Genomic DNA, 15,986 nt, shown 5'->3' on the forward strand with positions numbered 1-15,986 from the left:
ATTTTTTATGAAATCAAATGATTTGATTGCCTCATCAAAATGATGGTTCCAACTCAGAGAAGCTTGCTTTAATTCATATATAGATCTTTGTAGTTTGCAGACTTTAACTTCATTATCATCAGATGTGAAATCCATTGACTGCTCCATATAGATATCTTCCTTAAGATATCCATTCAGAAAAGTAGTTTTCATATCCATCTATCAGATTTCATAATCATAATAAGCTGCAACAGCAAGTAGAGTGCCGATGGATTTCAGCATGGCTACGGACGAGAAAGTTTTCTGATAGTCAATGCCCTCGTGCTGACTATAACCTTTAGCCATAAGCCTAGCTTTATAGGTCTCTACCTTACCATCGGTACCTATCTTCCTTTTGTAGATCCATTTACACCTAATGGGTACAATATCCTTAGGTGGATGCACTAAGATTCAGATTTGGTTCGAGTGCATTGAGTCAATTTCTGACTTTATAGCATCTAGTTATTTTTTGGAATCGATGTCAGACATCGCCTCGTCAAAGGTATTAGGATCATCAGTATGACCCCTATCTCCCAAAAAAATATTTTTTTTACTTCCTCTGTAAGCATACCCATGTACCTTTCAAAAAGTCAGAAGATCCTGCTAGATCTACTAGGTGGTAGAAGAACATCAACTATTGGCTCATGGACTATAGGTTCCTGAGGATCTATAGCTCTTGGCTCTTCAGAGACTTTATCTTCGAGCTCCACTAACCTCCCACTGCCTCCATCCTGGATAAACTATTTTTCTAGGAATATAGTGTTTTGACTCACAATCACATTGTGGTCTTGTGAAAAGTAGAAGTAGTATCCCATGGATTCTTTTGGATACCCTACAAAGCGAGCTATAATAGATCTATCCTCTAACTTATCCATCATTTATCTCTTAACATAAGTCGGACATCTCCAAGTTTTGAGATAACCCAGACTCGACTTCTTACCGAACCATATCTCATACAGTGTGGTAGGAACGGACTTTGATGGAACCTTATTCAACAGGTGAATGACAATTAACAAGGCATGTCTCTAAAGAAATAAGGATAGATCAGTGAAGCTCATCATGGACCTGACCATATCTAATAGGATCCTGTTCTTCCTTTCGGATACTCCATTGAGCTGAGGTGTTTCAAGAGGAGTCCATTGAGAGACTATGCCATTGTCCTTAAGATAATCCATAAATTCTTGACTAAGGTATTCACTTCTTCGATCAGATCGAAAAATCTTTACAGATTTGCTTATCTGTTTTTCTACTTTATATCTGAATTTCTTAAACTTTTTAAAGATCTCAGACTTATGTTTCATTAGATACACATATCTATTTCTAGATAGATTATCGGTAAAGATAATGAAGTAGGTATAACCACCCCTGACTTGTACATTAAATGGCTCACACATATCGATGTGTACCAGAATAAGTAACTCAGTGGTCTTTTTTTCATATCCTACAAAGGATAACTTGATCATTTTTTCTCAAAGGCAGGATTCGTAAGCTGGATACGACTCTGGATTAAGAGAGCCAAGGATCCCATTTTTTTTCAGTCTATTTATCCTGTCCTCTCCAATATGACCTAGTTTATGGTACCACAAGTACTTTTGATTAATCTCATCTCTGAGTCTCTTTTGGTCTACGGCACTCACTATTTGCTCATTTAGGTTCACATTCACATTAATATGCAAGTGATAAAGACTGTCAATTAAAAGATCTTGCGTAACCAATTTGTTTCATAAATAAATGAAACAAAAATTTTTATTGAAACTAATTTCAAAATCTTTCTATGCTAGCACAGACATGAAAATTAAATTCTGACTAGCTATAGAAACATAATAATAGTCCTTTAAATCTAATCTAACACCAGACAGTAATCGAAGAGGATAAGTGCGAACGATCTCTGCAGCAATCTTTGCTCTATTATCGACTCAAAGGATCATGTCACCTTCTCTCAACCTCCTACTTTTCTATCAAATCTTGCATTGAGGTACATATATGAGCACTCGAGCCAGAGTCTAATACTCAACTAGAAGTAGAAGAAACTATAAGGTTAGATTTAGTTACGAGCATATCTTCGGAAGGTGTATCACCCTTTTTGATCTTTAGGCTCTCCATGTATTTTGGACAGTTCCTCCTTCAGTGGCCTTCAGCATAACAGTGAAAATACTTTCTCTTTGCCTCAGCCACTTTTGGACCATCTTTCTTCGGCTTGCTCTCTTTCTTCTGCTTCTTTATAAATTTAACCTTCTTCTTTCCGGTAGACTTTTTCTTGAAAGAAGAAGTCCACTCCACAGCGAGAGCAATGTCCCTTGAACTCTTCAACATACCCTCTGTAGTGACCAATATGTTGACGAGTTTGAAAATAGTGCAGTCAAGTTTGTTCATATGAAAATTTATAATGAATTAACTATATAAACTAGTAAGAGATTGAAAGATTAGATTCATCTGCAATTTCTTTTGCATATCTAGCTCGAGCTTTTCAAGCTCCTCAATATCCTTGATCACTGTCATACAGTGCTCATAGACAGACTGCCCCTCGCATATCTTCGATTGAGGTCTCTTGGATACTTCAAAGCATGCACTATGGCTCTGCTCACCATACAACTCTTGCAGGTGAGTGATTATAGCCCTAACAATAGGTATATACTCGTGCTGGCTTTGTAACTCATTTGACATGGATGCCAACACATAGCACTTGATCCGACTATCTTCATCCATCCACTTCTCAAAAGTAACTCTTTGCTCAACAGTAGGAAAGTCTGGTAGCAATACGGGATCCTGATTGAGAATATGGCTTAACTTTTTAAAGATCAGGATAATCTTGAGATTTCTGAGACAGTCTTTGAAATTATTATCGGTCAAACGATTGGTTTCAAAGATGTAGACTAGAGGATTTGAGACTGACATGATGGTTTAACTGCGAGAGTAGAGATTCAAGTTAGATTTTTGTACTTAATATTTATATTTGCTTCTAGAGACTTTAAGATACAAATAATTGCTCTAGCTAATTTATCGGATCCCTCCATTCTTTGAGAAGAAAATAGAAACTCTAATGCGATAAAGAATTTCTGGTGGGTGTTGCGATCCCATCGATGGCATGCACCTCACCTAATAGTTATTGATAATATGCATACCAATGCGTAGGCAACTCTTTATCCAGATGCTTTTCTAAGCATGTTGTAGTGGCTTGGTCTCTAAGTCATGTGGGCTCACCTAACAGTTATTGCCCATACTTCTTAGTTAAGTCCAACCCACCATTTATAAGCAGGTGCAAGGGCATCATTGGGTCCCTCACCTAATAGTTATTGGACCCAACCCCATCTTTACCCTGGAGTAACTCTTTGCTAATAAAGTGGTTGCATGTTCCCGATGCAACTGAACCACTGTAACCAGTCGAGAACAATCAACGTCGGTAGCACACCCACACATCTACAACAGTGGAATACCTATTGACTTAATATTTATGGAAAGATTTAGGTTTAGGTCTTATCTAATTAATCATCATATGATCGATCTAATTGGCATGAGCTAAACCAAACTGCTAAGCAACCTAATTCAAGACCCAATCTTTCAAATTGACCAGGTAAGTGAAGATCGATGGGGGTCTCCTCGTTGCCTTCCTTAGACATCAATAAATTGATCAGATCGGCTAACGAAATCAATTAAATAACCACATCTCATTAACTTACTTTAGACACCAATAGATCGATTGATCAGAATTGGTTAGCTCAAGCGAATTGGGCTCAAACCAATGAGCCAAATTAGATCCTTAGGTTAATTGATTCTACATATGAGATTCAATCGATTTGATCAACAATAATTGTATGATCATTAATTTAATTGATTTGATCTTTATCAATACTTGATTTGATTTGATCAATTACTTAATCAAATTAGACCCATATGACTCAAATAAAAAATGTTAAATGTAATCCTATTATATGACCTAAGTAATGATTTTTTCATGATCAAAATTCTCATGTATAAATATAAATTTCAGATTTTAAAATCATATTTCAAATCTAAATTTTTTGTATAAAAATAAATTTTAAAATATAAAAATAATTTTTAAATTTTAATACATAAATATATATCATATATATACATGTAAAATCAGATCTAAACAAAATTTCAGATCTAAGCATGATATTATATATCTCATATACTAATCGTGGATCAGATTAAAAGTAAATTTATGATCTAAATATGCAATCATATATCATATATATAAATCAAAATTTAGATCATATAAAAATTTTAGATTTTATGCATGCATCTATGTATCAAATGAATATGAACTAGAATTCTTTCTAGATCAAAATTCAGATATATGCATGCAATTACATATCAACTATATGTTCTAAAATTAAATCTAAAATCAAATTTTAGATTTGAAGATTCATCTATACATCTCATGTATCAAAAAAAAATCTGATTTTAAATTTTTTTCAAAAATATATATATCAAAATTCAGCATATAAAAATCCATAGCTCTGATATCATTGTTGGAATTTGGGGTTTGATACATGCATATATGTTTCAAAATTTTATTTTCTAAACATCACAATAGAGAATAAGATTAAAATACTTTTAATCTAAATTAAGCATGCATGAATATATAAAACTATATGGATCTATCTTATATGCTGAAATTGATATGTGCTGAAATTCAGATTGTGATCAAATCACATACTTATTTCACAATCTTTTTCTTCAAATCTGAATCTGGAAGAGAAAAGATTTTCTTTTAACCATACAAATATCCGACCTCTACGAGTATCCACTCGAGATCAGCTTAGAACAGCCTTCTTTAATCTGAATTTTTTTTCCAAAAAATTCAGTCCACTGAATCTGAACGAAGCCTGGATCGCGATCAATGCTTGATCTCTTTCTTTGATCTTCTTCTTCTCTTCTTCTCTAGAGCCTCTCCTGGCTATGTGCTGCTACCAGATGCTAGAAATCAGCAAGAAAGAGGCACCCAATAGCCTTAAGTATGGAACACCTTAGGAAGCGTGTCCCAAGAGAAGGGGTGTGTAGAACACCCAAGAAAGAAGAGAAAGGAAGAGGAAGAGAGGGTGTGGAGACCTTCTATCGGTATAGGGGCTGCTGGTTTGGATGTTCTAGGAACCTTAGGAGAGGTCCCTTTAAATAGGCACAAGAATTGAATCCTATTCAATCTCAAAATACTAGTCTTACTTGCATTGAGTTTTCTATTAACTTAAGTTATCCAACTTATTTTAGGAGATCCTTTAGGCGTCAACAGTTATAGCCCTTGCACCTATAATTAGACATCCCAAAATACATCCAAGAGACGTCCCATAGGAGAACTAAAGGCCTTCTAATCAATAGACACACCCAACTTGATCAAATCAAGATGGCGCCCAAGAATAACTATCAAAAAAATTAATTAGGGACTTGCACCCTTAATTTATATGATCCACAACCTTAGACACCCAACAATTAGAGTCTCATGAATCTTATTCATGTAGGTTATTAGCAGGTAATTAAGTTAGAATTATCTTATCAAATAAGTAATCCCAACGGAAAGAGAAATTAGGTTTAACCATATGCTAGCAAGGTTACCATGAACCTAATGGATTTTTCTAAACTCAATTGATACTTCATAAGCTCAATTGCTTATTTCAGACCTAATTCTTTTGTTGTGTAATCCCATAGGTTCAATTTTATGTGGTAGTGAGATATATAATGATCTCTATCATCATATCATTGAAACTCTTTTCAATAGATCGAAACAATTCCACTCTGACTCAATAAGGATTGTTGATACAGAACAATCCTAGTGAGCTCTCACAATCCATCAGTGACACCTAGCAGTATGTAGTGGCAACTTAGTAGAATTGAAATAAATCTTTAGGTGTAGTTAACGTGTGATTCAGTCTTTCTATCATGAGTCCCGACTTGATGGCAGATAATGGATAAATTGTCAGATCTCATCATCAGCCATATGATAGATTCGATTAGCTCAAGTCCAATTATGACTTCTATGGAAACTCTTTTCCATCAATCACATTGCTGTGGCCACAGACTCTTGGATTTAGCCTCTCAAATCCGATAGGACTACTCCTCTCTATCAAGGTCGATAGATCCTATCTTGATGCGCACCCTACCGTAGAGTGGACCAACTATCACCAACATCCACTACAAGAGATCATTGAGATCCATGTTTATGTGTCAATCAAATTCTAGCAGTCTCACTGTAAGTAGCAGTATCATCTCAAGTCAAAGGACCAGTCACACAACTACAACATCGAAATAATCACCGACAATCGAATAGAAATCCAAGTGATCTCTCGTATCGTCACGCTCAGTACTAATTATTTTCTAACAACTATCCACACTCGTCACCCAGTATCTCTACACTGTAGATTAAAGATCCGTCTATCCCAAATGAAGTGATTCGTGCGTCAGTCTATCCGGATCTATCATCATCCTTATGATGATCCTTTGATCGAGAGTATTTAGGAATTAAATACATGTCTCTAATTCTCAATATCTTGAGAATATGTATCAAAACTAATTCTATGGATGATTCAAGGACACATCACACTTGAATGAAAAAGAACTTGCCATTTTATTGATCATATCAATATATTAAATATAAAATTATGCACTAGATGTATTACAATGTGTCAGCCATATTGATTTCTAGGACATACATCTAACATCCGCATGGGATGACTTTAAAAGTGCCATTTTGAATGGGGTGGCAGAGCAGCAGGGTGGAGTGGGCGTCGGGAAAGAGACAGAGGAGTGTTTGAGTAGGGTGATGAAGAGCTTTTAAAAGCATCTTTTTGAATGGCGCTTTTGAAAATGCCATTCACGGGGAGAATGTTCGATTGGGATGGAAAAGAGAGTCAGCATCGGCATCGACAGAGTTGTCGAGATGGAGAAGAAGCAGCACGAGAAGGAGAAGAAGCAGGTAAAGTATGCGGCTGTTTTTTTTTATAATGACCTAAAAGCGCCATTGAGGATGGTGCTTTCGAAAGCATCATTCTGAATGCCTAATGATGCTTTCGAAAGCACCATTCTGAACGACACTTTCAAAAGCATCATTATCAATAATATTTTTATCTTTTATTTATTTCACGTGGGCTGCGGAGGTAATACTAACTAGGTCAAAAAAATATCATTCATTTTTTTCTAAAAAACATCATTTTTAATAATATTTTTATCTTTTACATTAATTTAATAAATAAATTAAAAATTATATTAATTTGATAAAAATTTAAAAAATATATTACTATGATAAAATACTCATTATTTCAATTTCATCCATTCTTGATCTCGTGATCCCAACCATTGGAATAGAGTCATCCAAATTAATTTCACGAACACCATTGCACATGTGCTGTGAACTCACAAAGGTAACAAGCGAAGACACCCATGCATGGGACGCTAACGGAACGGCGGCCCCACGCGCGAATCTATCCTGCAACGGTGCACCCTCCCAGGACTTTTTGTCCCCTACTTGCCGTCCAGGAAATTGGCCAACGGTGTCCTTTCCGTAGCTCGGGAGCACGTCGTTATCCGCTTCCTCGTTTGCGTGACAGGTCGTCTTTCCCTCCAATCTTATCGATACTCCAAACGTAGCAATTTCGGCTTCGGGTAGGGTGCCCGCCGCGATCCAAACAAGGCGGGCGGCTCCACGCTTTTGGCAAACGGAAATTTATTTATTATAATCTGGAATTCATTGGAGAATAAGATTATAAGAGTAGAGCCGAGGGAGAGAAGGGGACTCATAAAGTGCCAAAGAAGAAATTTTGTGGACGAGGCGCAAAGAAAGGTAGGCCATGGATTCCTCTGCCGCCCAACGTCGTCTGAGAGCTATCTCCGGTCATGTCCGGCCAACCGGCGATCTCGATCATAGTTCCCAGCTTGGCACCAATGCCACTGCCAGCGAGTTCGTCTCCGGTACTTATCTCACGCTCTTGCTCATCTTTTCGTAACCTTCGTGTTTGTTTGTATATTTCTCGCCGTTGCCGTGGCTAGGAGTTTTTAGTGGGCCAGTTAGATGATCTCCAGATCGATCGAATATCTGCTTTGATATTTTTATTGGCAGGTTAAAATCATCTGAGATTCTTGAAGTTGTTATGGATTTTTGTTGTGGACCCTACTTTTTTTTTTTTTTTTTTTGTTCTCTTGTCCCCTCACCAATAGGATTTATGGAACAAGAATAGATGGGGTGAAAGCGGCCAGATATTGATTCATAGTTTCTCTTTTCCATGATCGCTTGATTTGCCCTTTTTTTTTAAAAAATAAATTCGTTGATTTGTCTTTTTAAAAAGAAAACAATAATGTGACCCTGATTCTTTGATTCTGCTTTGGCTTATTTTTTCATGGATGCAACTAGCCTTTTCAGTAAATAGGGATCTCAAATTTGACCTTGTCCAATCGATGTGAATTGCTATAACGGCGTGTGTTCTTGTAGAAATTTGACCTTGTCCAATCGATGTGAATTGCTATCACGGTCTTGTAGTTCAATCACAGTCCTAAATCTCGGTGGCTTTCTGTTTTGTGAGAAAATGGGAATCGGTACAGGGGCAGGACTTCGAAAGAAACTCTAAAGAAAGGGAAGAAGAAGAAATAGGAAAGAAGAAGAAAAGGAAAAAAAAGGGAAAAAGGAGAGCAAAAGAAAGAAAGAAAGAAGGGAAACAAGGAAGAATAAAAAGAAAAGAAAAGAAATAAAGGAAAGGAGAAGAAAAATCTCGGTTGAGAAAATGGGAATTGGGACAGCGGCAGGACTTCGAAACTCTAAAGAAAGGGAAGAAGAAGAATAAAAAGAAAAGAAAAGAAATAAAGGAAGGGAGAAGAAACAAAAGAAAGTAAGGAAGAAAGAAAAAAAGAATAAAAAGAAAGAAAGGAAAGGAAGAGGAAAGGAAAGGAAAAAATGAAAGAAAGAATAAAGAAAAAGAGGAAAAATAAAGGAAAGAAGGGGAGAGAGATTAAAGTTATCTATTGGGACACTTAATTAAGATGACTGTTGGGATGGGGGGGTACAGGGGGATGTCCTATTTTGTGGAGAATTGAGGCTTCTCGACTCCTTAGGATTTTAAACCTCAATTCAAATTACGATCTGATGTGCATAAATTATTATTTGTGAGTAATTATGAAATGATGAGTAATTATGAGATTTAAGGGCTATTGTACCTATGGTTTAAGTACGGGTACATCCCATGCCATAACAAATGGTATTTTACTGTTCTATGATGTTGCTAGCTGAAAAAGGACTTACATATTTTGAGAAGTTCTTGTATTGGTACTAAGAAAATTAATTATAGTATATCAGATTGAGGTGTAACAATACACACCCAACTCAACTCAACTAAACCTTGATCCCAAACTAGTTGGTGTCAGCTATATGAATTCTTTTCCTCCATTTCACTAGATTTGAGGTCATATATTTTGAAAGATATTGAGATACCAAGTCCTTTCTTAATTTCATTCCATGTGATTTTCGATGTGGCTGGATCCCTCTTCATTCCTTCTAGATATATCAAATTACTTTTTTGTGCTAGTGCATCCCTCGGATTATGTTGTACACCTCCAAACTATTGTTGTCATCATTCTCTTAACATGTCCTTGATTGATGCTACCTCCATCTTTTATGAATGACTTCATTTCCTATTCTATATTTTCTTGTATTACCGTACATCCATCTCAACATCCTCATTTTAGCCGCACTCATTTTGTGTACATATAGTTTTCTAACTTTCCTACTTACTTTACTACAAAGCATAGTTGGTCATATGACTATCCTATAAATTTTTTCCTTCAACTTGGTTGGTATCCTACAATTACATAATATTCCGGTTGTATTTTTCCATTTCATCAAACTTGCTTTAATCCTATGAATACCATTCTCTTCAACCTCCCTTTTCTCATGAATAATTGATCTTAAGTACCGAAAATAATCATTCTTAGGAACTTCATGATCCTCAAATTTTAAATTACCCTCATTTATATTTTTAATTTTACTAAAACTGTATTTCATGTATTCTGTTTTGGTTCTAGTTAACTTGAAACCCTTGGGTCCATATGCATTCCTCTATAATTCCAACCAATGATTAATCATGATCTTAGTTTCACCTATTAAGACCATATAATCTGCAAATAGTATGCAACTATGAATTTATCATCATCCTGTATATATCCAATAAGCTTATTCATAACTAGCTCAAAAAGATGAGGTCTTAGGAGAGAGATCCTTGGTGTAACTATGTTGTGGTTGGAAACTTACTAGTATTACCATGAGTAGTTGACATACTACTAATCGCTCCATTGTACATATCTTTAATTGTATTAATATATCTAGTGGAAACTTCGTTCTATTCTAACACCTACTATAAGATTTCTCTAGGAACTCTATCATACTGCTTTCTCTAATTCAATAAAAATTCTATGAAAGTCTTGCCTCTTTTCTCTATGCTTCTCCATCAATCTTTGAAGGAGAAAAATAGTGTCCATAGTCATCCTTTCTATTGTAAAATCAAATTGGTTTATCACCCCTCAATTTGTGCTCAATCATTCTCTCCCAAAGTTTGGTAGTATGGCTTATGTGTTTACTACCACATTAGAACAACTTTGATATCATCTTTATTCTTATAAATCGGCACTACAATGTTCTTCACTTCTTCCTCTATTCATCAAGTATCTTCTCGGTCTTTGATATCTTATGGAACAAATTAGTCAACCAAGTTACTTGCATGTCGCTAGACACTTCCAAACCCCAATAGGGATTACATTAGATCTAACCATTTTTTCTATTTTTGTCTTTTTCATAGGCTTTTTATCTCAAATACTCTAATTCTGCGCATATATTTAACATTTCTACTTTCAATGGAACTGGCAAGGCATTGTAAATCACCCACAGGATTTCCATCTAATAACTTATCAAAATAACTTCTTTATCTTTCTTTGATTTGATCCTTCTTAACCAAACTTTTTGATCTTCATCTTTGATGCATTTAATTTGAGGCAAGTTTATGATATTCCTTTTCTCTTAATTTTGCAATGTTATTGATATCTTTCTCCCTATCCTTGGTTTCTAACTTATACTTTATTTATTTTTTGTACGTCTTGAATCTAGTGTCTCATACTGCCTTCTTAGCTATCTTCTTAGCCACCTCATAGCTTTTATATGCTTCTTTATTCTTATATTTAAATTGTCTTCTATTACTTTCTCATTCTGTCACCAAGTTTTCTTATAGAATGGCCCTTTTCTCTTGATTTTGCTAGTATTTTTGTAGCCACTTTCTTAATAGTATAAGCCATCTTTTCTTATAGAGTATTGATAGGGGTGGCAATCTAGTTGGGCTGGGTCAGAAATGGGGGTTGGGTTGGATTGGATGTGGGTTGGGTCAAAAATTTGTCAACTCAAAACCAACTTGTTTATAGAATAGATCAAAAATTCAGATCTGAACCCAATTTATTTATTAAATAAGTAACCCAACTCAACACATATAAATTGTTTGCTAAATAGATCATTAAATGGGTTAATTAGATTTTTAATAGATTAAATGGGTTAAAGAGGTTAAATAGGTCGGGTTAAAAAGGACAGAAATGGGTTAAGTAGATTTTAAATAGGTTAAATAGGTTTTGAACTAGTTAAATGGTTTCGGTCATGACCCGACCCATTTATTAAATAGGTCAAAATGGGTCAAAAGTCTAAACTTAAATCTTACTTGTTTAATAAATGGGTCTAGATCGATTGACCTGTTTATGACCCACATCGATTTACATCAAATGCGAACATGCTTAAAGCAAGTCGAGTTAATGGGTCAGGTCATAAATAGCGACCCCTAGGTATTGGTCTTCTCATCTAGACCTCATTTTTCTTCCTTAAAAACCATTTAGTTCTCCTCTCTCATATTCCACTACTTAGTCCTCGGGTTCCTATTTTATGTAGTCATTCTCTTTCATTTCCTAATACACATCCAAAACCACCAATATATGTTGGGTGGTTAAACTCTCATCTAGTATAATCTTATAATTTTTACATAAAACTCAATTAGTCTTTCTAGTAAGGAAAATTTTAACGACTATTATATCCATTTTTAAATATTATTTAATGAAAGTCCTTGTTGAAGTAGGTGTGTGCTAATAGCAGGTTAGATGCCATTGCAAAGTCCCAAATGGTATCTCCTTCCTCATTTCTGTCTCTAAAACTGTAAGCTCCATCACCCCTTCAAAACTTTCACCATATTTCCTAATGTGCTCGTTTAGATCTCTTCTGATAAATATCTTTTCTCTACTAGTAATCTCTTGAATTTGTCCATCTATATCCTCCCAAAAGCATTGCTGTGTAGCATGATCTAGCCCTATTGGAGGAACATTAGCACTAATGATATCAATACTCCTCTCCTAACCCCAATTTTATGAAGATTATTCTGTCATCTACTTTTTGCAACCTCATTTTTTTAAAACTCTTATCTGTAATAATTTCTACTTCATTTGTATTCTCATCTTTCCTTGTATAACAAAATTTATTGGATTACAAATTTCTTGTTGAGCATTTCACATTTCCATGCCCATTATGTACATCAACAGACTAGTGATGTACACTTGTTTCTTGGTACAAGAAATTTGGTCATTAGGTTGATTCCAGCAAATGTGAATCCCATAGATTCTAGACATCTAAAAATCTTCATGTCAAGCTGACATAGTCTTCCTAATTGTGGTTTAATTAAAGTAGATATGTTCTTATGCTAGCCAGTCAATATGTTATGTTATCTCTACATGCTAACGCATAGTCCCAACCATAGTTTGTCAAATCGGGCAGACTTGCCTATTTCATCTCGTGCTGAACCAAATCGGCATAGAATCAGCATGATTTGGCCGCTATTTTCGAAAAATGCCATGAACCGCTCCGAACCTCCAATTTTGCCCAAAAAAATAGGTGATATCAACAATTGAAGGAGATTCTACCCAAAACAAGGTAAGGAGTCTCTCCTCCACCTCATTTCTTCCCTTTTTTATTTTCAACATCGAAAAAAGCCGAATAATTTGGAAAATAAGGGGAGGTCATATCGGAATTTTCGATTTTGGCATGATTTCATGATATATTGTGGATCTATGGATGATCTACATAATGAGACTAAAATATTTAATTTTTGTTAAATCTATAATTTTTTAAAATAAAAAATATATATTTGCATTAAAAAAATAAAATAAAAAATAACTGTAAAATTAAAATCTTATTTCGGGGCATGCAAGCTACTTTGAGTCTAAATTTGATGTCTATTTATTCAAATTTGGATGTGATCATGCATATAGTGGGTAAGGCTTAAATTTGAATAAAACTGAGAAATAATTAGCCTTTGATGCATGCCCACAGACTAAAAAAAATATACATAGCATCAATGGTAAGGTTTTATATAGATTTGAGCTCAAATTAATTTTCTAAAATTTTTGTATCAAAAAATTATTTTTAAATTTTAGAAAAATTATTAAAATATATAATCAATAAAAAAATATGAAAATTAGTGCTATGTATTGGATATTTCAAAAGTATTTTTTGAAGTAGAAAACATATCTTTTTGAATTTATGATATTTAAAATAATTTTTAATCTAATTTTTTAAAAAAATTTAATTGATATAAAAATATAAAAAATTAGTCCTACATATTAGACAATTCAAAAATATTTTTTGAAGTGAAAAACATATTTTTATTATAATAAGATTTTGCTATTTTTAAATAATTAATAAGCTGACATGCTTGATAAACCTACAAGATGGATCCATCAAGGAAAAAGACCCAAAGCATGATACAAAATGTAAAGAAGCATCATCTACGACATACCAGGATGATAAAAACATCAAAAACATTAAGAAACATCAAATTAGACTTAAAATCATTCAAAAACAAAAAAATAATTACTTTTCATTAAATCTTTAAAAAATTGAAAAAACAAAACAAATGGCGTGTCAGTTTGGAACCAACATGCCACAACGCACCGTGTTGGTATGATACCGAACCAATACTGTACCAAACTAGTAGCTGACTAGTATGGGTCCCGATACTGGTTCGGCTAATCTTGGCCACAACTCTGGTAATTGTGAAAAGTTGTGACTATCTTATCATACACAATCAACATCCAAATAGTGAGTTTATTTCTAGCTATAATAGATTTAGGAAATACTGTATGATAACCCTTCAATTTCCAGTAAATGTAAATCCTACTGTTCTGGACATCAAAAGATCATCATGTCAGGCAAACATAGTCTTCCTAATTGTGGTTTAAACTAGATATGTTCTAATGCTAGCCAATCAATATGTAATGCTACCTCCAAGTGCTGATGCATAGTCACAGCTCTAGTAATTGTGAGAAGTTGCCACTATGTTATCATACGCGACTAACAGTCAAATGAGTGAGTTACCCAAACTTGTTTCTTGCTATAATATATCTAGGGAATACTGTATGATAACCTCATCTCTACCTTTAAGGTCCTTTGCCACCAACTTTGTTCCTTTCAATTTTTCTAAGGATCTTAGTTATCTTATACCATGTCAAACATCTTGTGCCAACAAGATAACATCTGATGTGCATGCAAAAGGAAATAATTATGTATCATAAGCATCTCATAAAGTATCTCACTCATGAAAAGATGGTTTTGTCGAGGTTCCAACTCCAATTTCATGTGTCTTACTATTATGATATGTCATAACTGGGGCTTTGACTGCCAGTTGTTGATAAACTTATTGAACCTAAATGTTAAGCTGATAGCGAAAGGCTTGACGGTATATATTAGGTTATCAACCCATCCTCATGTGCAGCCTGGATCATGCATGTGGAGGGACCACAATGATTGAAATGAGTTGAGCTAACAAACACAATGATTGGAATTAGTCAAGATGATAACTAGTTTAATTAAATAATTAGCATAATAGAGGATTTGAACTTGTGACTTCTAGCAAACATGGGCTTTGATACCATGTCCACAAACCAATGGACCTATCAGGATTAACACTTTTTTATTCAACTTTCAGTTAGTCTTGCTTTCACAATTCATCATGGAGAATATCTTTTATTGTCCAACTTTTTGTAGGGCAGGGCTACAGTGTTGTCCTTCCAGAAAAGTTGCAAACTGGGAAGTGGAATGTATACAGGTATGGTGTATATCTGTTTAATTGTACACTATCTGGTAGCTTCTTTCTAAGTTTTGTTCTTCCTTGGCAGATCCGCACGCTCACCTTTGAAGCTAGTAACTAGATTCCCTGATCATCCTGATATTGGAACACTACATGATAACTTTGAGTAAGCATCCTTCATATATTCCAAGCTTTCTGAGTAGGATATTAACTCCAAGCTCCTGTAGAGTTCTTGGCAATTTCCCAACTAATTTATTAGTTATTCTAAGAACGATTCTTATTTCTTTCTTTTGCTTTGCTTCTCAAAATCATTTCAGCAGTGTAAATTGAGTAAATATTTTTGGCCTAATCTATATAGCTTCATCAAATTCATCATTCATTAGCAGAGATGATGTTTAGTGGCCAAAAGTATGCTTTTTTAGTGTGTTGTTGAGATGATGCTTTTGTTCTAATATTAGGTATGCAGTTGAAACTTTCCGAGATTACAAGTATTTGGGGACAAGGGTTCGTGTAGATGGAACGGTTGGAGAGTAAGTTTTCCCAGTTTTTCTTTTGCTTTTTGTTTGTGCTGAATTTATGCCTTTTGGTTATCTTATTCTTTATACCCTCTATGTTTGAAGGTACAAATGGATGACCTATGGAGAAGTTGGTACTTCCCGGTCAGCAATAGGTTCTGGCCTAATATACCATGGAATACCTAAAGTGAGTTGTTAAGATTCCATAATTAGAAGCATATGCTATTTCATGGATCTTCACTTGCTTGATTTGTAGCTTTATAAATGTTAGGGTGAAAGGTATTTCCACTAAAAGATTAAATATAGCACATCTATTCACATGTCTTATTACTAGCACATCTATTCACTCTTAAAT

The 15,986-nt window shown here is 34.6% G+C and overlaps 1 protein-coding gene across 1 annotated transcript in view; it reads left to right on the forward strand.

Annotated features, from left to right (window-relative positions):
- Window positions 1-7,692: 7,692 nt before the first annotated feature.
- The window catches only part of LOC105032905 (long chain acyl-CoA synthetase 6, peroxisomal), a 58,279-nt gene continuing 49,985 nt past the window's right edge, over window positions 7,693-15,986 (forward strand). The window contains exons 1-5 of the mRNA XM_010907494.4: window positions 7,693-7,938; window positions 15,074-15,134; window positions 15,205-15,282; window positions 15,575-15,646; window positions 15,737-15,818. Coding sequence (XP_010905796.1) covers window positions 7,818-7,938; window positions 15,074-15,134; window positions 15,205-15,282; window positions 15,575-15,646; window positions 15,737-15,818 — 414 coding nt within the window. The 5' untranslated portion in view covers window positions 7,693-7,817. The remainder of the gene's footprint in view (window positions 7,939-15,073; window positions 15,135-15,204; window positions 15,283-15,574; window positions 15,647-15,736; window positions 15,819-15,986) is intronic.

The sequence above is a fragment of the Elaeis guineensis genome, chromosome 5 (assembly GCF_000442705.2).
Source record: "Elaeis guineensis isolate ETL-2024a chromosome 5, EG11, whole genome shotgun sequence".
Classification (NCBI taxonomy): Eukaryota; Viridiplantae; Streptophyta; class Magnoliopsida; order Arecales; family Arecaceae; genus Elaeis; species Elaeis guineensis.